At 46.9% G+C, this 23987-nt stretch overlaps 1 protein-coding gene and 1 pseudogene across 1 annotated transcript in view; both read left to right on the top strand.

Moving 5' to 3' along the window:
• Positions 1-23987, top strand: part of LOC136624334 (zinc finger protein 665-like) — a 330544-nt pseudogene that overhangs the window by 163640 nt on the left and 142917 nt on the right.
• The window catches only part of LOC136624412 (oocyte zinc finger protein XlCOF7.1-like), a 34127-nt gene continuing 30319 nt past the window's right edge, over positions 20180-23987 (top strand). The window contains exons 1-4 of the mRNA XM_066598388.1: positions 20180-20392; positions 20482-20605; positions 20688-20752; positions 21123-21225. Of these exons, the coding sequence (XP_066454485.1) occupies positions 20189-20392; positions 20482-20605; positions 20688-20752; positions 21123-21225 (496 nt within the window). The 5' untranslated portion in view covers positions 20180-20188. The remainder of the gene's footprint in view (positions 20393-20481; positions 20606-20687; positions 20753-21122; positions 21226-23987) is intronic.

Below are 23987 nucleotides of genomic sequence, written 5' to 3'. Positions count from 1 at the left end.
AGGGCTTGTTTAAGGATGAGTATATGTTTGCTCTATTAGCATTCACCTCTCTTTCAAAGTCTCCTAGGAAAATTTTTCAGAGATCTAGTCTTAATTTTCGTAGATCCTCTAGTGTTTTAGGGGAGGGAAGTTGTTGTGCTTCTTTTTCTTTTTGAGACATTTGGTTTAAGAGTTCTTCAGTCCTCCTAGCCTTATCTCTTTTAAATCTAGCACCCATTTTTATAAGAATGCCTCTTATATATGACTTATGAGCATTCCATAGGGTCATAAGATCTATACCCGGGGTGTTGTTCAGTACAAAGTACTCCTTTATATATATTTTATGGTTAGGTAAACTCATTAAATATGTGTTATTCCTCCACATCTTGTTGTTTTGACATTTTCCGTCCAGCATTACATGTGTCAACGTCGGGGCATGATCTGACCACGTGGCCGTGCCTATTTCTGATCTAAACACTTTTACCAGAAGGTTTTTGTCCACCAGGCACAAATCGATTCGTGAGAAGGTTCCGTGTCTGGGGGAGAAATATGAAAATTCCCTGGCGGAGGCATTAACACATCGAAAGGTGTCATATAATGCTGAGCTGTGTAGCCAATTGTTTAACGTGGGTCCTTTCCTTAGTCTTTGGTTAGTGGTATCTGCTGTTCCGTCTGGGACTAGGTTGAAATCGCCACACATAATTACAGAGCCCTTAGCTATCTGGTATATTTTTTTGGTGAGTTTGTTAAGAAAGCTAATCTGTTTCGTATTTGGAACATACACATTAACTAATGTGAGTGGGGTGTTGCTTAGGGAACCCACCAAGATTATGTATCGGCCCTTCGTATCACATATTTGTTTGTCTGCCACAAATGTTACATTTTCTTTAAATGCGATCATAACCCCTGCATGCTTTTTGGGGGCACAAGCGAAAATCTTTTTCTTGAAATTTGTTATGTGTCATATAACCTGTGTCTATCTCCAGCAAGTGAGTCTCTTGAATACATACTACATCCGCGTCGTACGAGATTGAGTCCTTCCAAACGGCACGTCTTTTGTATGGAGAATTCAGGCCGTTGGCGTTTATGGAAAGAATTTTCAGAGCCATGACGAGGGTGGTGATGTTTGCTTTTGGACGTCTGGGTATCTGTGGAAATCAAGGATGCCTGAAATAGAACAAAAACAGTAAAACCAAACATGACAGTCCTTCAGGCGTTTCTCCCCGTGAAAAGAAGGACCGATGCAAATAAAGAATCCTCGGGGAGGAAAACGTCACAGAACATGAAAATAGCATAGCAAGCTGACGCTGGTATGTGCATTTGGGGGTGAAATGTCTGGCATGGGCAGGTGGGCACTCATAATAATGTGCCTTTTGACAGCAGGGTGATGAGGTATTGTACTATTTCGGGCTTGAGGAGTTGACAGGCTGGCGATTTGTTTTGGAACCTTCAGGTGCATGGGGCCGTTCGGTGGTCTGTAGTTGTATTCCCCAAGACTTCAGAGCTCGGGCAGCATCATCAGGATTTAGAAAAATGTGTGTTCCATTTTCTTTGGTTACAATTAGTTTGGTGGGGAAGCCCCATCTATATACGATACTAGCATTTCTCATAGCTATGCTGGCAGACGCAAAGCTCCTTCTCGCCTCCATTGTTGCTTGCGAGAGGTCTATGAAGATACGGATGTTGTCGTATGGGCTAGGGAGTGATGGCAATTTCCTAGCCGCACCCATCAGGGCTTCTTTGGTGCGAAAATAGTGAATGCGCACTATGATGTCTCTGGGGCTGTAGTCTTTTAAGAATTTTGGGCGCGGGAGCCGGTGTGCTCTATCAATCATTAGTTCTTGTTCGGGGGTATTGGGGAGGAGTTTTTTCATAAGCCGCGTGACATACGTGAAAATTTCTGCATTACAGGCCTTTTCCGACACTCCTCTAATACTGATGTTATTGCGTCTGTTTCTGTCCTCAAGATCTATTAACACCTTAGTGACCACCCTATAGTGTTTTTACATCCTGCAGCTGCAGGACGTGTATGGAGGGAGGTAGCGACGCTATCTCCCTCCATACAGCACGGGCGTCAGCTGTTTATTACAGCTGACACCCGCGGGCAATAGCCGCGCTCGGCCGTTCGCGGCTATTAACCCTTTAAATGCCCTGAACAGTGTTCGGGGGTCCCACATGCCCCTCTCCCCCGCGCGGTGAGATCGGGGGAGCCGTGCATGTGTCATGGCAGCCGGGGGCCTAATGAATGGCCCCAGGGCTGCCTTAGCAGACTGCCTATCAAGCTATCCACACAGGGTGGCTTGATAGACTATCACCGAGGGAATCACTAAAATATAACTTTTATTAGGTAAAGATAAAAATAAAAATGTATAAAAGGCGTGGACTCTTATTCCAGTTACACTCCTACTGGACAAGTAGATATTCTAACAGTAGTAAGTCCATATAAGTATATACCAGATGATGCGCTAAGTTCTAAATCCACAACCACAATGACCCAATCTATATTGTTGGTGCATGGGTCGAGATATATATTATGGTTGTGTACAGCTCCACGTGTATAAATGGCCACAAGGGCTAACAAAGCACAATGTAGGTTATATTTTTTGTATTTATACGTTGGAGCCGATAAATGGGTAAAGGCCAGAATAATAAATGTAACCCCCGTCTGGCAGACTATTGAGGCATATATTAATGCCCAGGAAATATAGCATCAATCAGGTATATACTATGTGGTATATCCCCTATTATGGTGGATTATACCCTGATGCGATAACCAGCTATAGTAAACACGGTCACTAATTTTATCTATATAGTGACTTGCTTGACTGACGTCATTTAGCGTGTTTATCTAGTTTATATAAAAGCTGGCGAATAGACTGCAGCGCTGAGTGGTCTGTAACTAGGAGTTAAATGGTGCAAGGACATATTACAGCACCAAACGTTCCTTTTATTTTACCACATTCCCATTAGGGACAGACACAGCGGAGAGTCTTAGACCAGGGTCATTAACTCATAAGACCCTGTCACATGGACTAAACACTGCTGAGTGCAGCTAATAAAAACAGCTGATCACTGCTTCACTAGAGATGAATGCCGCTGTTTGTGAGATTTTATAATCACCAGCAGCTACGAGCAGCTAAACTGAAGAGGGTTCAATAAGATATATAATGAACCCTCTTTGTCAGTAACTGCTGCATTCACTATCACCATTTAAGCATAGATAGCCCGATATACAATGATGTGGACATCTGTGGCATGTCAAGCACAACAATAAGGCTATCTTAGGCTGGCTAACACCATCAAATTGATTGGGTCATTGTGGTTGTGGAGTTAGAACTTAGCGCATCATCTGGTATATACTTATATGGACTTACTACTGTTAGAATATCTACTTGTCCAGTAGGAGTGTAACTGGAATAAGAGTCCACGCCTTTTATACATTTTTATTTTTATCTTTACCTAATAAAAGTTATATTTTAGTGATTCCCTCGGTGATAGGCTTGTTGACACACAGGGTTTTCCTTTCTGTCACGGTGACAAATGGCTTGATAGACTGCCTGTAAAAAAGCAGTATGACATAATGCTATAGCATTACGTCATACTGCAGGAGCGATCAAAGCATCGCATGTTAAAGTCCCCCAGGGGGACTTCAAAGTAAAGTAAAAAAAAAAGATCAATAAAGTTTTTTAAATTGTAAAAAAAAAAAGTTATAAAAGTTTAAATCACCACCCTTTTGCAATATCAATTACTAAAAAATCTAAATCATAAAATAAAAATATGTATTTGGTATTGCCGCGTCCATAAAAATCCGATCTATCGAAGTAGTGCATTATTTATCCTGCACGGTGAAAGTCGTCCGAAAAAAAAAAATAAAGAATGCCAGAAATACACTTTTTTAGTTACCGTCTTTCAGAAAAAATGCAATAAAAAGCGATCAAAAAGTTGTATGTATTCCAAATTGATACTATCTGAAACTACAGGACATCCTGCAAAAATTGAGCCCTCGCACAACTACGTCGACAGAAAAATAAAAAAGTTATTGCGCGCACAAAATGACCGCAGAAAATAATTGAAAAAAATTAAATATCTTTAAAAAAAATATACAAGTACTACAGCAAAAAAAACACTATATAAGTTTGGTATTGTAGTAATCGTACTGACCCATAGAATAAAAATATCAGGTTGCTTTTGTTGCAGTTTGTGCGCCGTAGAAACAGGACGCACCGAAAGATGGTGGAATGTCGTTTTTTTTCCCATTTCTCTCCGCTAAGAATTTTTAAAAAGTTTTTCAGTACATTATATGGTACAATAAATAGTGCCATTGAAAAATACAACTCGTCCCGCAAAAAACAAGCCCTCATACAGCGACGTCGATGGATAAATAAAGGAGCTACAATTTTTTAAAAGGGAGCAGGAAAAAACAAAAATGGAAAAAAGCAAAAAAGCCTGGTCACTAAGGAGTTAATTTGCTTTGGAGTTTAGATACTTTTTCTTCCAGTCCATAGTGGGCGTCTATAAGTGAATTGTGGGATATGACTATTTCTTCCAGTTTGTTGTCTGTTTTTTCCACTCTATTCCTAACTTCTGATACTGATGCGTTTAGATTAGAGGTTAGGCTTTTAATGTCGGCGTGAATAGTGTCACTGAGAGCCATCACTAACTCTTTGATGTACAGTTCTGTCACTGGTCTGTCAAGTGCAGAAAGGCTTTTAATGACATTCCCTTCATCCTTCTTGAGGAATGTAGCAGAGCTGGCCTCAATTTCTTCAGCAGGAGACATTTTCTGTCTCTGCTTCTCTGGGCTGCCTGTGGGGGAGGGAGATGAACGCTCCTGGAGCAGCGTGGTCGGCGCCATCTTAATGGGAGAGAGCCCTGCATCTGTGCCCCCCTTCTTCTTTCCCTCCTCCACATCGTTATCTCTCACCTGCTGCTGAGAGGTGTCCTCCGCTGTATTAGTTCTTCCGACAGCCCCCTGCTGTTTCTCCTTCCCTGATGATTTATCTTTACAGCCGCTTGTCATCCCTTCCCGAGCGCCGGAGCAGGAAGCCTCTTCAGCAGCCATATCGGCTGCTGCTCCGCGCGCCGTGAAGAAAGTCTCCAGTCTGGTCGGGACTGATTTGGATGTCCTTCTCCTTGTCATCCTTCACCTCAGGTGCGTTGTTGGGCTCCCTGGGGTGATTTGTTTTTCCTCTGGAGCTTTTTATCCGCTTTTGAGTGCCCTTGCCGAGCGGAGATTAGTCTGCAGGCCACGCCCCCGAAATGACCCCATTTTGAAAACTAGACACCTTAACGAATTCATCTAGGGGTCTACTGCGTATTTTGACCCCACAGTATTTGAATGAATCTAAGCAAAGCAGAAGGAAAAAAAATTACAATTTTCATTTTTTTAGCAATTTTGTCAATTTAAAAACAGTTTTTTTGTACAGTGTACACAGGAATGAAGACATCCACCCCGAAATGGATTCCCCCATTTGTCCCGTGTTCAGAAACATACCCATTGTGGCCCTAATCTACTTACAGGACACATGGCAAGGCCTGTAATGGAGGGAACACCCGTTGGATTGCAGGGCACAGATGAATAAATTCCTGGCCCCATTGCCCACTTGTGCGGAATAAAAATTGACACATTTTAAAGATTCCCCCCCGTCCGCGCCCTTTTCGGCATTCCCAAATCTTAGATAAAAGTAATAATGTGAACTATGTGCTATTTCCGAAGACAGGGGTAATTACGGAAGCTGGTTGGGATGGGTACATGGGGCAATAAAACCGGGTATGCCCCTCCTCTCATGCTTTTTGGGGGGTATTTCGAGACCTCAGCAGCAGGTATGGGGTGTAAAAAATGGCGCTCCGTGAGTCTTCGTAAGATTGTTGAGGTGCGGCGGTCTCACACAGAGGGCACTCAACAAGCTGCTCCTGGAACTGCTTGAAGGCAAGCGTTCCCGGGGCTTCTTGTAAAATACGTATTACAGGTAGCGGTCTGAATAATGCCGGGCTCACGCGGCCGTATGTGGAATCCGCTTGGGGAGGCCTGCAGCGAATCCCAGCTGTGAGCCTGGGTGTGAGCCCCGCGTACGGCCGCGTAATGTACTGCGCATAACTGCCTACTCACACAGGCGGTCATTCGCATTACATATTTTTTTGTTTGTATTTCCCGCACCGGCGCTTAGCGATGACACGGGTACCCACAGTCCGTACACAATGTAGTTGCGTATGGGCTGCGGGTATATCCGCGACCATGGAGCACAATGGGCTCTATGTTGCAGATATCCACAGTAAAATAGAACCTGTTGCGTTCTCTTTTCTGCAAGTGGATTACGTAATTTCGACCCACTAATGTGAGCGGAATTGTGTAATCCAATGCGATTGATCTGTGTATTACCGCAGATCAGAAGCATGTGGAATCCGTAATTCCTATCCGGTCATGTGAGACCGGCCTAAGGTAGATCGCTACCTTTTTATTACGTGACCAGCGACCGCTCAACAAGGTCACTGCTCTAGTCTCTCTGCAACCATTGATCGCTGGGAGTAAGGAGATTTTAAATTTCCTAGGCTCCCCGACTCCTGCTCATGTGTCCGGTGTTTTGCTGGTGGTCGCATGTGCAGAATCCATGAAAGTTCACGGAGGAAGTTCACATCAGGGTTTAAATACGGTGGCCTCCGGTAAAAAGTTTCATTTCCTCTCACCGATCGCATCGGTGAGGGGAGATGAAGCTTCACCTTTTTTTTACTTTGACGTGGTTGCCATTATCCATTGGATAACAGCAAACACGTGATCAGGAACCGCTCAAAGCGGCTCTCCGTGAAATCTCTGGGCTCTCGGCTAAGTTTTGTAGCCAGGAGCGGGGAAATTTTAAAATTCCCCTGGCAATCCACGGCTTTTGTGCAAGCATCTGCCATTTTGGCGACAGGCGCGTGCGCAGAAGCTGGGGTAAAGTCCGCTGATAAATCCGGGAGCCTTAGGTACATCATTTCATCCTCCCTCACGGATATGATCCATAAGGGGAGATGAAAACGTAAACTTTTTTAACATTTTTTTACTTTTTAAAACTTTTTTTTTCACTTTAAAATTTTTTTTTTACTTTACATGATCACTGTAATCCATTGGTTATCATGTCCCGGGAGATAAGGACATCGCTGGAGGACCTGAGGTGAGGATTTTCACCTCCCCTCATGGATTCGATCCATGAGGGGAGGTGAAACTGACACTTTAAAAAAAAAAAAGTTTAACTTTTTCGCGATCGCCGCTATCCTGGGGACATCTTCAGGAGCTGGGAGCCAGGAGATTTTGAATCTGCCGGGGCTCCCGGCCTTCTGCGCACGCGTGTAACGTCATACGTCTGGCGCGCATGCACAGAAGAGCGGCGCCGGGGACCGGAGGACCCATTCACCAAGGGACATCACGGACAAGTCGGGTGAGTATTTTCAGCTGCCCTGATAGATCTGATTCATCAGGGCAGCTGAATATCTAACTTTTTTCACTTTTTTTTTCACTTTATTGCGATCGGCACTATCCATTGGATAGCGCCAATCGCAATGTCGGGGGGGACTGCCCGCAGCCCGGGATGACAGCTCCATGCTGTCAACTACCTGCGGGCACTGACAGCATGGAGCTGTCACGTCCAGAGCCTGAGGGGCATTAATCCTAAGAGGACGCATAATACTACGTCCTCTAGGATTAAAGCCCACTCAGACAGGACGTAGTTTCCCGATGGGGCCGTCACTAAGGGGTTAAGATTGTAGGAGCAGTACCACCTTTCCATTCATGTAAACTTATCTTATCTAAAACACACACATGGACAGAAGGGGAGGGGGAAGGGAAATAGACGAGGAGGGAAAGGGGGTGGTGGGGTGGGAGTGGGGGCTGGAAGGAGAAATAAATGCAGAGGAATGACTCTGGGTGGAGAGTCCTCTGAACGCCGGTCCGGGTAGTGGTTTAGTCAAGTGAGCCTTGATCTAACCATCGTTTAAGGTCGTCCGACCCTCTGAACGCTACCCATGACTGCCATGTCTTGTAGTATGCTTCCCAAGATTTTGGGTCTTCGGCTTCCAGTTCGTCAAATCTCATGAGGGTGTGGAGTTCTTCAACCCACATGCCCCTAGTTGGAACAGTTGGAGAGCGCAAGAACCTTGGGATGAGTCTTCTCACTGCTAATATGAAATGTTTTAGGAGACTTAATTTAGCGTCTCTCTCTTGCTGCCCGGGAACAGTGAGAGCAGGGCTAGTTTCGGTGTCATTATCACTCTTGAGTGGTTGATGTGGTTATATAGGGTTGTCACCTCGTCCCATAGGTCAGCCACTGGTCGACAGTCCAACCAGATGTGGGTCATTGTGCCTCGGCTCCCACTGCATCTCAAGCACACGGGAGAGGACTGGTGAAAGATCCTCTGTAGGTGGTCGGGGGTCCTATACCTCCTTGAGACTATCTTATACTTGAGGTCTTGCATTTTGCCAGCCGTGGATAGCTTGTGGGTTAGGGCCCAAATTTTACACCAGTCCTCCTCCGTGATGCTTTCCCCTAATTCCCGTTCCCAGGCCTCCCTATAGTTCGGGGTCTCCTCCTTCGTCTCCCGATCCAGCAACATCTTATATAACGTGGAGATCATGTGCCTCTGGCTTAGGCTTGATATGCAGAGTTGCTCAAAGTCTGTCAGGGGCACCGTCAGGTTTTCTTTCGGAATCCGCGTACTCACAAAGCCTCTCAGCTGCAGGTATTGAAGCCAGGACCCTGGCTGAGGTGGGGACTGCTCTAAGATCTCGGTCATGGGTTCTAGGCCCGTCTGCGTCACTATGTCCCTCAGTCTGGGGGTTGGCTCCGCTGGGGTAGACAGCAGTCCCTTCTGGCTTATAGTAGCTTCAAATAGGGGATTTGCTATGAGCGGGGTTAGGGGGTCTGGGACTGTGACCAGTCTATATTGGGGGGCAAAACTCGCCCATGTCTTAAATAGTTGTAAGCCAAAGGGGGAGATGTTGGGTATCGACTTAATCCATTTGGGCAGAATCCAGGGGGCTCCGTATAGGCCATCTATTTCACCTGCGTGTTCTATATCTACCCAAAGCCTTGCGCTTCTACTTTTAAGGATGTCTAGGACGCAATTTGCAATGATAGCCTTGTGGTAGAGGGAAAAGTCTGGGAGGCCCAGGACCCCCTTTTCTTTTCCCCTCTTTAGCAGTGAGTAACGCAGACGCGGTTTGCTTCCTTTCCAAACGGAGTTGGAAATTAGGGATCTGATTTTTTTCAGGAATGTTCTTGGGAGCCCGATCGGGATTGTTTGACAGAGATATAGAAATCGGGGCAATAAATCCATTTTAATTGCGTTGACTCGACCATTTCATGAGAGATTAAGGGGGCTCCATTTGCTAAGGTCTCTCTCGAGTTTCTCAGCAAAGGGAGTGAAGTTTAGTTTAAAGCTTAGTGGTAGCTCTGCGGGGATATTGACTCCCAGATACTTTAAGTGGGAACCGACCCAGCGAAAGGGGAGTACCGACTCCAAGTGGGAGACCTCGGCCTGCGGGAGAGAAATGTTTAGGGCCTCTGATTTCTACGCATTAATTTTGTATATGTTGATCCTTCCGAACTTTTTAAATTCCTTTAGAAGTACGGGCATGCAGACTCGGGGGTTGGATAGATACCACAATAAATCATAGTGCCATTTTGTGTTCCGAGGAGCTGACACTGACGCATTTAATCTAGTCATTACTTCGAATGGCGTTGGCTAGGGTCTCCATGGTTAGGATGTATAGAAAGGGGGAGAGGGGGACACCCCTGCCTCGTCCCATTGCTTACTCTGAGCGGGTCAGACAGGGTTCCATTTACTCTGATCCTAGCCGTAGGGTCTTGATATAGTGCCATGATCCACTGGAGCATCCGTGGGCCCAGTCCAATTTTTTCCAAAGTGGCAGAGAGGAAGGCCCAACTTACCCTATCAAACGCTTTTCCGCGTCAATTGAAAGGAGACATAAAGGGGTTTTTGTTGCTTTGGCTCTGGCTATTAGGGACATCGTTTTGATGGTGTTGTCCCTCTCTGCCTGGGACAAAGCCAACTTGCTCCAAGTGGATCAGTCTAGGGATTAGGTTCTGGAGTCTGTTTGCTATCAGTTTGGCAAACATCTTAATATCAACGTTTATTAGCGATATCGGTCTATAACTCCCGCAGGCCGAGAAGTCCTTACCCGGTTTGAGGATGATGGTGATATGGGCTTGCCGCACCTGTTTGGGGAATGGGCATCCTCTATTTACTGAGTTAAATGCTTCTAAAGCTATTAGGGAGAGTTCTTCGGCAAATAGTTTATAGAATCTGGCCATATAGCCATCTGGCCCTGGACTCTTATTTACTTTTAGATTTTGGATTATATCTAATAGTTCTTGGGGTGAAAAGTCTAGATCTAGTTTATCCGCCTCCGCAGATGCCAGGCTCTTGGGTGCATGATTGGATAGATAAGTGTCTATCTCGCTTTTAAGCAGTGGTGTTGTGGATTGGGTGTCTGTGGTGATATTATAGAGATTATCACAGTAAGATTTAAATTCCTCTAGGATGTCTTTGGTGTTGTGGATCAGATGGCCGCTGGTAGATTGTATTTTGGGTATATACGTAAGTGGGCCCTGGGGTGGAGGGTTCTGGCAAGTCGGTTCCCACATTTGTCTCCATACTCAAATGACCCTTTTTTAAGCTTGTCTCTGAGGGTCAATGAGCGCTGGTCTAAAATCTCAAGGATCTGTTGTCGGATTGATGAGATTTCTGATCTCAGGACTTCGCTTTGTTTGCATTTGTTAGCAGTTTCCTTGGCTCTCAGAGAGGCTAGTAGGCCTGATAGGGTAGCGGATCTTTCTTTTTTGATTCTGGAACCTTGGGAGATTAACACACCTCTTGGGATACATTTAAGTGTCTCCCGCTTTATTGGCGCGGCTGTTTGATCTGCTAGATGTGACTCTTTGAACATTTCAATCTCTTTTCTAATTGCGGCGACACAGATGGGGCCTCTTAGGAGATTATCATTTAGTCTCCAGGACTGGTATCTTGGGGTAGATCCCCAGCCCGCAAGACCTCCAAAGACTGGTGAATGGTCCGATCATGATAGGTCTCCATATGAGCAGGACGGGGCACTTTCGAGAAGACTATGTGAGATCAGAAGATAATCAATCCTGCTGTAGGAGTTGTGAGCTGCTGAATGAAAAGTGTCGTCCCGAGACTCTGGATGTAGGATTCTCCATAAGTCAACTAGCTGTAGTGTGTCTAATTTTTTCTTAAGAGTCCTGGTTGCTGATCGGGAGACAAAGGACTTATACGAAGAGGAGTCCACGGCGGGGTCCATTACCATGTTGAGGTCTCCACCCAGAATTATTCTTGATCCATCTGCGAAGTTGGTCAGGGCCTTCAGCACTCTTGTTTCAAAAGGCACTTGGTTCTGGTTTGGAAGATAAATATTGGCAAAGGTGATTACAAAGCCTAGTATTTCCAGCTTGAGGAAAATATACCTTCCTCCCAGGTGGATCACTGAATCGATTTGTTGATTCTGGAGGGTTCTATGAAGGGTGATGCAGACTCCTCCCGCCTTTCTGAGGGGGTCGGGGCCATGTAGCCAAGTTGGGTAGTACGAGGAGGAACAGATTGGCACACACCCCATTTTGAAATGGGTCTCTTGCAACAGAGCCACCATCACCTTTTTTCTGTGGAGATGGGAGAGGAGCTGTATTCTTTTCTGTGGGCTGTTCAGCCCTTTAGTATTGAATGAGCAAAAGGTTAAATTCGCTATTCAAAATTCAGTATGGGGGTGGGTGGGTGCTTTCTTTCTCTCTTGAATGGGTTGGAGGGGGGGGCTGCTGTGGAAGGGCACATGAGGAAAGAGGAAGTGGGGGGAAAACAGAAGGGCGAAACATACAACATAAATGTAAACGGAAACGAAAAGGGGCCACTGTAGATCCCCTAGAACTAAAGGTCTGCCTAAGCTTGGCAGAAAATAACAGCTTCAACTAGCTGTTAGCCCTAAGTGGGAGAGTGGGGGCTAAGGAGGGGTGGGTTTGGAGCTTCATTATCTGTTGAGAGTGTAAGTGTAGTTCCTGTTTATGGGTTTCTAGGGTTTCAGTGGTCTTCTCCTGCGCCTCTTCTACTGCCTCTACTCTCTGGCCTATTTGTCGGATCTAGTGTTGCAGGAAAGCCATATCTTCCTTACGGGCATCTTGCAGTTGCTGAAATAGAGCATCAATGTGGTCCTGGGTTGGGAGAGCCTTGAGGCGTTTTTTCCAATCCCAGTCTTCATCTTCCACCCGCATGGGGGGGGGGGTTGGGATCTGGGTGGATTGTCTAAGTATTGATATTTGACTCTCTCTGTTACTGGGTTCCCCCTGGTCGTTTTGACCCCTGGGTCGATTTGGGTTTTGTTGCGGCCTGGGAATCGGTCTGTCTGGGCCTCTTCTGAATAGCGCTTTTTTAGCGGCAGTGGGTCACTTTGCTGCGGCTGAGATGTTACTGTAGCTGGCTTGTTGGGGTAAGGGTAAGGGCTGTTTGCGGAGCCCATGGTAGGGCCTCTCTGCCCGGAGTACAATTCTGAGAAACTGTGCGGCGGTGGGGAGCTGAGCAGTGACGTGGAGCCGTGCGTTGGTGGGGAGCGGGCGCTGGTCTGGGGTGAACCTTGTTGTGGGGGTTCTCCCCCATTTTCTGTGTGCTGCGGGAGTCCCTTATTTGGTTTCTCTCCTGCACAGGGCTTACTGCTCGTAGGGGTCATTGCTGTCTCCCTCTGTGGCATTAGGGACCCTTTGGACAAGGGGCCTGATGTGGGCCTCCTTCCTCCTGTGCTACATGCTTTTCCTCCTCTTCTCCTGAGGGTTTCTCCATAGTAATGTGAGGGGGGGGGGGGGGCTGCGTGTGCCCCAGGGGACCCCGGCTCTAGGCTGTTAATGTCTCCCCACTCCTTTGTAGCTGGCTTGCCAGCTGCACTCACCGCTCCTGCCGCCTTGGATGCTGTGCCACTGTCCCGGCACTCGCCGCTCCTCCCCTCCCCCCCTCTTTACTGCCGCCGCGAGTACCTGGGGTACACTCCCCGCCGTCTCGGAAGCTGTGACTTTGTACCGGTTCGCCGCTCCTCTTCTCACTCCCTCCGCGAGGCCGCTGGTGAGTACCGGGTATTCGCGTCCCGCTGCCACGGGTGCTAAGTCTCTGTCCCGCCATGCCGCTCCTCCTCCTCTCCCCTCCGTGCGGCCACCGGCGGGTATCGGGGTATCTCTTCCCGCGGACGATTCTTCGCTGATTCCGCTGTGGTGGTGGCTGGTAGTTCCAGGGTCTGCTGTCGGACTACCGCGGCCTCCAGGTCTGCCCTGGGCTCTCGCTCCATGCTGCTGGTCGAGGTCTGATTCAGAGCTTGATTGCTGCGCTGGAAGTGCTGCGGGCGCCACCTTGGGAGCGGCCGCGTGGGACTCCGCTCCCGCTGTTCTTCTCAGGAAGACGGTTATATTTCTTCTGGGGTCGTCCAGGGAGGTCTGTGATGCTCCCCTCTTCTTCCCCCTCGGCATGTTCGTTAAAAGCCAGGTCTGGGTCATCCGCATTAAGGATAACTAGGGCCGGGTGCTGGAGCCGAGCAGAGATGTGTCCTACTCCTCCATTAGCTGGCCACGCCACCCCTGCTTTATTTTTTTTAAACATTTTTGGGGTGTTTTTGTTTTTTAAATGCTGCTCTTCACAGACTCTCCAAAACCTCATCTAAAGCTCCTCATGTGAATGTAGCCTCACTGCAATGTGATTAACTAATGTAGATATAAGGAGAAATGCACACATTAAGAAGTTCCTGTATTCCGTGTATCCTTGTGTGTTGGAAGCTTACTGATCCCCTCAGAGTGATGGTAGAGCTCTAAAACATACCAGCTGTACACAGAGATAGTGATTACAGTGCAGTTACATCCAGTATTAGTGATTACAGTGCAGTTACCTCCAGTATTAGTGATTACAGTGCAGTTACCTCCAGTATTAGTTATTACAGTGCAGTTACCTCCAGTGTTAGTGATCACAGTGCAGTTACCTTCAGTGATCACAGGTGATGTGTCCTCTGATTGTGGCCATCCATTTATCTTCTTTCTCTGGGCCCAGACCACCATGAAGACTTCTTCCAGCTATGACTTGTCCCTGCACACTCTGTCCATCCTGACACTGCCCCAATTAACCTCTCAGTAACTCCCCTGTAGTACTAATGCATCTTCTGTGGTCTGACAAATTAGTAATGTCTCTTTCCCTTTAATTAAGAAGTCCCTTTGTGTCTTCACTAAGCTGTAATGCTGCCTTTGTTGCCCCACTTAGTTATAGTGCCCCCTATGTATCACCCAGAGTGGCTTTGTTCCTAGCATCACCTGACTCCGCCCCTCTCCATCCTTGCACCCAGCATGTCTGGGGTTTGTGGGACAAGTCAGGTAATGCTGTGAACAGTGTGGCGCTGTGTGGCAGTCCTGTCAGTCAGGAAGACTGAAGATGGCTGATAATGGTGCTAATGAACTGGGGGTCAGCAGTGGGGGCCGAGCAGTGGGGTGTGGAGGGGGTTGTGTTGGGGCTCAGCGGGGGTGCGGAAGGGTGTAGTGGAAACCCAATATATCTATATTCTGGACTGTGGGCCTTTGGTAATGGACAATGAACCTGTTTTTATTTTGTATACTAAGTGCCAGTACTTTTCCATTACTGATACAAATATAGATATCCAATGTATCTGCTTCCTCTTATGAAACTTCTGTTCTCAAAACGCTGACAAGATAATATATAGTATAAACACGTTACATTTTCCATCTGTTTTGCAACTTTGGAAGACAGTATAACTCAGACATGGACAACCGCAGTCTGAAACAGCTACCGCAATAATTACCCATGCAATTTTACTGGAAACGTATGCAAATAACATGGGAGGTTTGTGCAATTTATAGTTCATGATGTAACAACCAATCATATCGAAGGAACCACACGTGGGCCAAGACAACCCACTCATCTAATCCACCACCTGATGGCCAATCACAGATGACCGGAGGATGGAAGAATTGCAAGATGCTTATCCAATAATTAAACAATACGTTGTATCTATGTAATCTTTGACCTGCCCATATGTTAAACTCTTTAAAAGAGGCTACGGGCCCAACATTAAAGGAGAATTGAGGAAGCTATGCATGCTGAACCTGAGTCAGTGTGGAAACTTCTTATGCGCATATAATCAATTCAGAATTAATATGGAAGGGTGTAAACATTCCAAATTGAGTAAGCCGTGGTTCCACAAAGGAATTCCACGACAAGGGAAGAGGGGGGAATGCCCGGTAATTGTATTATTATAGCGGATTTTGTATGATGTTACATTGTCTCGTCTTCTTCCCTTTCAGGATCCTCGGCTGATATCTTCTATATCAGATAATTATCCTGATTGACCCGACAAGGATAGAGAGAAACCGGGACAAGATGGCGGAGAGTATATTCACCCTCACCCTAGAGATACTCTTTCAGCTTACAGGAGAGGTGAGAGCAGGGGCGTACCTAAAGGCTCAGGGGCCCGGGTGCAAAAGTTCAGCTCAGGGCCTTCCCCACCCCCTGTAGCCATGCCTAAATCCTGCACTACAGGAAAACCTGTTTGTAGCCCCTTAGGCCACTCTCTCACACTGCTCTTTACCGCTACTAATACGGCGCCCCGAGCGTCATGCTAACCACCGTACAATGCTCCCATTGACCTTAATGGGGTTACTCAGACCTGAGCTTGAATGCAGTGTTCCTAATGCCGTGATTTTCGAGAGCTGTCTGTTCTATTTTTGTGTTTTTTAACGTACCTCCTCACGCATCACAATGGTGGGGTGCATTTAGAAGCGCTGTCAAATGTTGTACCATGCGTTCAAAAACTCCGCTAGAAATTGCAGTAAAAATGCCACAATTTAGAACTGCGTTTTCTGAGCGCATGTGTGAGAGCGGCCTTAGGGTGTGTTCATGTTTTTTGTTATACTTTTGAAATAAAATAAAAGAATACATTTTTAAAAACTGCATGCGGTATTCAAAGACCACATACGTTTTTAAGATACCGCATTCACTATAAGAAACTGCAGGTGTTTTTGATGCATTTTTTAATTGTGTGCAAAATGTGCAATTATATACAGTCTATACAGGGAGATGCATAACTATATAGCAGTGATGGACAGATAAGGTAGATAGATAGATGAGAGAGGTAGGTAGATGAGAGTTGGTAGATGGCTGAGAGGTTCACCATCTTGTCTGTATTTTCTGTATTTTTATAAGCTGTGAAGATGCTATATTGTGTCTCTAATCTAATCCTCTGGGGGAAGGGAACATCGCCCCCCCCCCTCCTCCACGAGAATTGAAGGAGCAGTGCTTTCTGTCCAAAAACTGGTCAAACTGGTTTTTAACCAGAAAACACATCTAGGAATGCCTTTATGTAAAGGGACAGAAAATGGCTGGTTGGAGAGAAACACAGGAAGTATTTCCTTCAGACAAGTCCAGAAAGAATAGAGTATGCTCAGGGGAAGCTCCTCCCTTATATAAACTTTTACCCGCCTAAATAAAAGGAGAACCTTGGCACACATGATTTAGACGTGTGCTCTTTTAAAAGGGTCTCCAGGCCTGTACATTATTCCTATCTAATATGGCACCCACAGTATATCAAATAGCGAAGATTGCGCTAACCAGAGAGATAGGTAGGTAGATGGAGAGATAGATGAGAGAGGTAGATAGATCTATAAATGACAGAGATAGGTAGGTAGATAGATGAGATAGGTAGGTAGCTAGATGAGAGATAGATAGGTAGGTAGATGAGCGAGCTTGGTAGATAGATAGATGAGAGTGATAGGTCGTTAGATGAGAGAGACAGATAGGTACATACCCCGGACCAGTTCTCTGTGTGAGGAGACAAGCAGGCACAGAGATGCTGTACACTGTGCAGGAGTGCAGGGGTATGACATCATCATCAGCTTCCTCTGTTCCGAGCCATGTTATGTGTGTGCCTGCCTGCCTCTCTCCTCCTCTTCTGTTGTCTGACTCGTAATAATCACGTGGCTGGCAGTACGACAAGCCGGTAATGCACTGTATGTGCATTAGTATATGGTGGAGGGTGGCCTCTGGGCCCCCTCTGTGCAGGCACCGCATCGCTATTGCGACCGCTGCGACCATGATCGGTATGTCAGTGGGTGAGAGATTCTGAGTATGACGTCACGTTCCATCATTCTTATCTATGTCAGTCTCTGGTCACATCTACGTCAGAGGACTTACTGCCAATTCAGTCTTTCTGCCACCTTCACATGAAGCATGATTACTGCGGGCTTTCCACAGTGGTAGCTTGCAGCTATTACGCAGTAAATACGCAGGGGCCAAAGCCACATCTAAGCCCGCCTGCACACAAAGAGGTTGATTTCTGTATGCGGTAGCCCACAGTGGAGTCTGACCCTGTGCCCGGCCGGCATCTGCTTGTACCTGTCAATTCTGTTCTTCATCTGTACTGCGGATGGTCCACACGACTCACTGTCGGACATGCGCTGTACAGCTTTTTTTTCTCAATTTTTCCCCCCACACCGTCGCTAGGTGATGAATTGGAATCTGTGACCTGCCTGCAATGTCAGTTGCGGATGGACCGCGTGTCGAGTAGCTTCCATTGACTTAAATGGAAGCCATCCATGCTAACATCCCACGAAAATGAAATGTGCTGCGATATTTCCTCCGCTCGTGGAAACCGCAATTTGCTTCCGTAAGTGTGCAGGAAAAAGCGTTTTTCCGTAGCATGCTATGGATGGTATTTGGTGCAGACATCGGCCATGGAGTCCTTAAAGGGGTTGTCCCGCGCCGAAACGGTTTTTTTTTTTTCAATAGCCCCCCCCCCCTGTTCGGCGCGAGACAAACCCGATGCAGGCATAGAAAAAACAAACCGTCCAGTACTTACCCGAATCCCCGCGCTCCAGCGACTTCTGACTTACCTTGTGAAGATGGCCGCCGGGATCTTCACCCACAGTGGACCGCAGGTCTTCTGTGCGGTCCATTGCCGATTCCAGCCTCCTAATTGGCTGGAATCGGCACGTGACGGGGCGGAGCTACGAGGAGCCGCTCTCCGGCACGAGCGGCCCCATTCAGAAAAGAAGAAGACCGGACTGCGCAAGCGCGTCTAATCGGGCGATTAGACGCTGAAGATTAGACGGCACCATGGAGACGGGGACGCTAGCAACGGAACAGGTAAGTGAATAACTTCTGTATGGCTCATAATTAATGCACAATGTATATTACAAAGTGCATTAATATGGCCATACAGAAGTGTATACCCCCACTTTGTTTCGCGGGACAACCCCTTTAACCCCTTGAGTGGCACGCCCGGAAGTTTTCCGCGACGAGCTCCACTGCTCATAGCAACATAGCCCGGAAGATTTCCGGGCTATGTATCACTATAGGAGCTGCAGAGCACAATGCCACAAGCTGTGGCAGTGTGCTCCGCCTGCATAGACCCACACAGAGCAGTGCAAGGGCTTTGAAAAACCAGCAGAAGATATTGCCGATATGCCGGCAATCTCCTGCACTGGTTTGTTTACAGGTTGCCATAGAGACCATCGGCTTGTCAGAAGCAAGCCGATGGTCTCTGTGGCAGAGAGAGCTGGTTGTTAGCTGTCAGAGGACAGCTAGGTACCAGCTCTTACAGCAGGGATCAGAGAAAACCTCGATCTCTGCTGTGTTAACCCTTTACATGCTGCAGTCTATGTGACTGCAGCATGTAAAGGGCTGTCACTGCAGCATATAAAGGGCTGTCACCATCGGACCCCCGGAATGTGATCAGGGGGTCCTGATGGGTCCCCTGTGGAAGTCCCCTAAAGGGACAAAAAAAAATTTAAAAAAAAAAAAAAAAAGTAAAAAAATTATTAAAAAAATAATAAAAACACTTCTCTCCCTTTACTTTGTAAAAAATCAAAAATACAATCACACATGTGGTATCCATGCGTCGTAATGACCCAGAGAAGGAAGTTAATACATTATTTAACCCCTTAATGACATGGCCCCTTTTTTTCTTTTTTCCCCATTTCTTTTTTTCCTCCCCCCTGTTTAAAAAATCACAACTTGTCCCGCAAAAAGCAAGCCCTCATATGGCCATGTCAATGGAAAAATGAAAACGTTATGGCTCTTGAGACGCAACTGCAAAATTAGTTGAAATTCAATTATTAGACCATTTTAAAAAACCTGCCCTGGTGGGCACGACAGGGTGGTAGGAAACCCGCCACTCAAGGGGTTAAGGCAAATCCGTTCGTGTGCAGGTGGCCTAAATTGCTCGTATTATGCTGCGGACTTACTTGACAAACTTCTGTGGATTTTATCCTTTGTTCTTCAGGGGTTCAAAATCCGCAGCATAAATCCGTAGTATAAATAGTCTCGCTGCGGATTTAGAATCTGCCGCAGTTCTCAAAGACTAAGTAGATTTGTTATAGAAAATACCGGCACCGCGTGAAAGACATTTTATAAATCTCCCCCGCATGGCCTGTACTGTAAATGCTGCAGCCAAGTGTGAAGACGGCCGGAATGCTGGAAACTATTGCAGCTGGTAAAATGCCGAACAGCCAACAGAATAGAACTGTCAGGGTAATCAATCAGTGCAGCATCAGTCAAAACCCACCCTCATGTCCCGCTGTCGACGGTAAAGGAAAAACACCACAGACAGGTCTGGTATGCTTCCCTGTACGGAAGTAATGGCCAACACTTTACTGGCTTACACAGGGCTTTATACCCTCCTGTTGCTACACAAAGCATATAGCATCTCATTGGTCCAGATATATAGCATCACCATATATGTCCATAATACTGTCCATAGCAAAAGTTAATCAGACAGGCGGCTGTATCAATCACATGTTCCTTATTCATAGCAGACACTTCTCTTTTTCTCCTCAGTCCTTCGAGCAAGATGTTGCAAGTTCCTTAAACTGCCAAGCTAATCGCCGTTCTATCTTGTTCCACTTTGTAATTTTCCAAGAAACAGTTTTCTCCACCTTGCAGAAGCCTTTGTCGTATCTGATATGATTTTTTAAGAATGCATATTACGTATTTTGAATATTAGGTTTTTTGTCACAAAGCATTGCATAGAATTTGCACGCAGGTCTAAAGATATAAAAACATATAGCAATATATACACGTGCCCTCACAGAACAACAGAACTGAGGAACACAGATGTGAAGAGCCGACATAACTGCTGGACCAGACTGGGAGGACTCTAGAAATGTCTGCAGGGATATTTATGGATGTATCTCCCCATAAACAGGATTACACGGTAGTGAAGAAGACTTCTAGTGATGGCTGTCAGGCCCCGGTGTCTGATGGATGGGGAAGACCCCTGAGCCCAATCACAGGGCCTCCACCTCGCCCCCTGATACTTGAGGAGATCAATGAGCAGAAGATCCTAGAACTCACCAACAAGATGATTGAGCTGCTGACTGGAAAGGTGATGCTGCTGGGAATGCTGGGACATTATACAGTAACGCTATGGCGGTATAACGTGTCTGGGTGATGATGGTATCATTGTGTTGTCAGGTTCCTATTAGGTGTCAGGACTTCACTGTCTATTTCTCCATGGAGGAGTGGAGGTATTTAGAAGGACACAAGGATCTGTACAAGGACATCATGATGGAGGACCACCAGCCCACCCCATCACCAGGTAATAGACAGGACTAAATCCACATGGCCTTTATTATTTGTATGTAGAGAATGAATTCAGTGGCTGTCTGTGTTTTCTGCAGGTAGATCCAGTAAGAGAACAGCAGCGGAGAGATGTCCCCGGCCTCTTCTTCCACAGGATGATCAGGTAGATGGAGAGAAGGTCTCATGAAATCTTCCCTCTGGTCTGTAGGACGGCTGGGAAGGTCTTGTGTTTAGTCTTATTATATGATTGATACTTGTGTAATGAGAAAGCTGGAGATGGCAGGATTACAGCCGACCGCAGACATTAGATCTCCGCATCTTATCACTATTTTCTGGTTCTGGAGACTTCTGATTGGAATAAAGAAGCAACAGGTTGGAGTTATACAGGAGACCTGCAGCTATTTGGCCCACATCACTACTGCTGTCATGTCATTCCGGCTCCTCATACTAATTAATGACCTTTTCTGGCCATATAAAACCTTCCACACGACTTCTCCAACTGTGTGATGACTTTTTCAATATTTATTTCACAGCTGGTGAAACTGGAGGATGATCTGATCCCTATTGATGCTACAGAGACATATGTGAGGGGGGATCAGCCGTGTAAGGAGGAGTTTCCTACAGATGACCCCCCAGGTGAGACTACATGTAGAGAAGAGTCTGTGTTGTCGGGGTTTTCAGCTGTATATTCCCTTATTCAGCCAAAATCTATATATATAAAGGCAAAAGCCCTCACTGACTGACTGACTCGCCACTAGTTCTCTAACTTCCCGATGTCGGACAAACATGAAATTTGGCACAACGATTTTTTAGGTCCAAAATAGGAAAAGGAGTCATTACTCGATTATTCAATGTTAAGTGCAAAAAATAACTTACCCCCTATGTTATATTACTTCCCGGAGTCGTACAAGCGTGAAATTTGGCATGAACATTCTTTGGGTTGTAAGTAGGAAAAATCAAGGCAACTTGATTATTCAATTCTAAGTGCAAAAGTAAGTGCCCTTATATGTAATGTAACTAATAGAGATGAGCGAGCGTACTCGTCCGAGCTTGATGCTCGTTCGAGTATTAGCGTGTTCGAGATGCTCGTTACTCGAGGCGAGCACCACGCGATGTTCGAGTTACTTTCACTTTTATCTCTGAGACATTTGCGCGCTTTTCTGGCCAATAGAAAGACATGAAAGGCATTACAACTTACTCCTGTGACGTTCCAGCCCTATGCCACCCCCCTGCAGTGAGTGGCTGGGGAGATCAGGTGTCACCCGAGTATTAAAATCTGCCCCGCCCGCAGCTCGCCACACATGCATTCTGACATAGATCAGGAAAAGTGCTGCTGATGCTGCTGCTTCTATAGGGAGCGTGTTAGGTGTTATTTTAGGCTTGAAGAACCCCAACGGTCCTTCTTAGGGCCACATCTGACCGTGTGCAGTACTGTTGAGGCTGCTTTTAGGAGTGTTGCACAATTGTATTTTATTTTTTTGTATATCGGGCGTGCAGACCATTGCGTCCTCAGTCTGCAGTCATTTTACTCAGTATAGGTGCAGTACTGGTGAGGCAGGGACAGTGGGAAAGGTGAAAGAGATATACTGTCTATAAAGGCAGAGGGCTAATATGCAGCTAAGCGTTCCAGTAGGCTTGCGCAAAATTGTTTCCCTGCTCTGCTGTCTCCGTTACATCACCGCCGTGATAGCGCCAGAGGGAAACAGTAAACATAATATACGCTGCATACAGTATCTGTCTGCTGTTTCAGCTCACCATTTAAAAAAAGGGAAGCCAAATACTTAAGGCGTACCACTGCCCTTTGGCGACTTGACTGCTTCTGCGCTGTGAATTCCACTAGCTGAGTGATACGCACCTACGTCTCACTACAGGCGTGCGCAAAATTGTTTCCTGGCTCTGCTGTCTCCGTTACATCACCGCCGTGATAGCGCCAGAGGGAAACAGTAAACATAATATACGCTGCATACAGTATCTGTCTGCTGTTTCAGCTCACCATTTAAAAAAAGGGAAGCCAAATACTTAAAGGGGTTGTCCGGCCATAAACATCATATCTCATTACTTCTGTTTGCACATTTCCATGCACTTTGTAATGTACATTGTGCATTGAAAATGTTGCAAACAGAAGTTATTCACTTACCTTTAGTAGTGCCCCCCCTGTGTTGACCCTCGGTCGTCCGTGGTTACGACAAGAAATCGTCTGTATTTGATTGTCGGGCCGGCAGCAGCTCTCGTCGGCGCGGGAACGCACCTCTTCCCTTCCGCGCATGCGCAGTCCTTCGTTCTTCCGCCGGGACCGCGCTCTTTACCTAATCATCGCAGGGGACGCGCGCCGCTGGTCGGCGCATGCGCAGTACACTCACTTCCTGGTTTCATATACCAGAGCGGAGTGAGTGACTGCCTGCCGCTGCTGCTTGGAGAAGAGCCAAGGAGACACCATCGGGACTTGAAAAGTATGTGAAAGGGGAGAAGGGGAGTAGGGGGAGTAGGGGAGAAATGTTGGAGAGGAGGAGTTGGAGAGGGATGGATGGATGTGTGAGGGGGGGGGGGGGTGCAGTGATGTGTGTGTTCGTGGTGTCTGGAGACCGGCTATCAGAAGTCCCGGGGGAAGGGTGTGTGTGTGGAGAGTGAGAGATCGATGGATGGATGGATGGATGTGTGCAGGGGGGGGTGCAGTGATGTGTGTGTGTGCACGGACCCGGCTAACAGAAGTCCCGGGGGAAGGGGGGGTGTGTGGAAAGGGAGAGATCGATGGATAGATGGATGGATGTGTGCAGGGGGGGGGGGGTGCAGTGATGTGTGTGTGCATGGACCCGGCTGACAGAAGTGGGGGGGGGGGGGGGCATTGTGAGAGGGGCACTATGAGGGCATGTGTGTGTGGGGAAATGTTTTACTTTACTTTAGCAGGGGGCGGGGCCTGGGCGGGGAGAGACTGTAGAGCAGTTCAATAGAGGTGGGCGTGTCGTGGGCGGGGCTAGGACGTGAGCTGAGGGAAATCCTGCCTTTTCATGTCTCTTACTGCCATCGGGAGCGCGCACACAGAGGAGGGAGAGCGCAGAGCATGTGAGAAGGCAGCACAGAGGCGCCATCTTTGAAAGCTGCAGTGAACATCAGAGTCTAAGGTAAGAAACTGACATTGCAGCTGATCTGCCAGCCGGTTTGAGCCCCTGTATGCTGTCTGTTACTATCCTTACTGAAAGGAAAGCAGCAGCATTATAAAAATTTTTACCCTGTGTGGCCGGACAACTCCTTTAAGGCGTACCACTGCCCTTTGGCGACTTGACTGCTTCTGCGCTGTGAATTGCACTAGCTGAGTGATACGCACCTACGTCTCACTACAGGCGTGCGCAAAATTGTTTCCTGGCTCTGCTGTCTCCGTTACATCACCGCCGTGATAGCGC

This window comes from Eleutherodactylus coqui, chromosome 4, assembly GCF_035609145.1.
Source record: "Eleutherodactylus coqui strain aEleCoq1 chromosome 4, aEleCoq1.hap1, whole genome shotgun sequence".
In the NCBI taxonomy this organism is placed as follows: Eukaryota; Metazoa; Chordata; class Amphibia; order Anura; family Eleutherodactylidae; genus Eleutherodactylus; species Eleutherodactylus coqui.
This window is presented reverse-complemented; position numbering and strand designations above follow the sequence as displayed.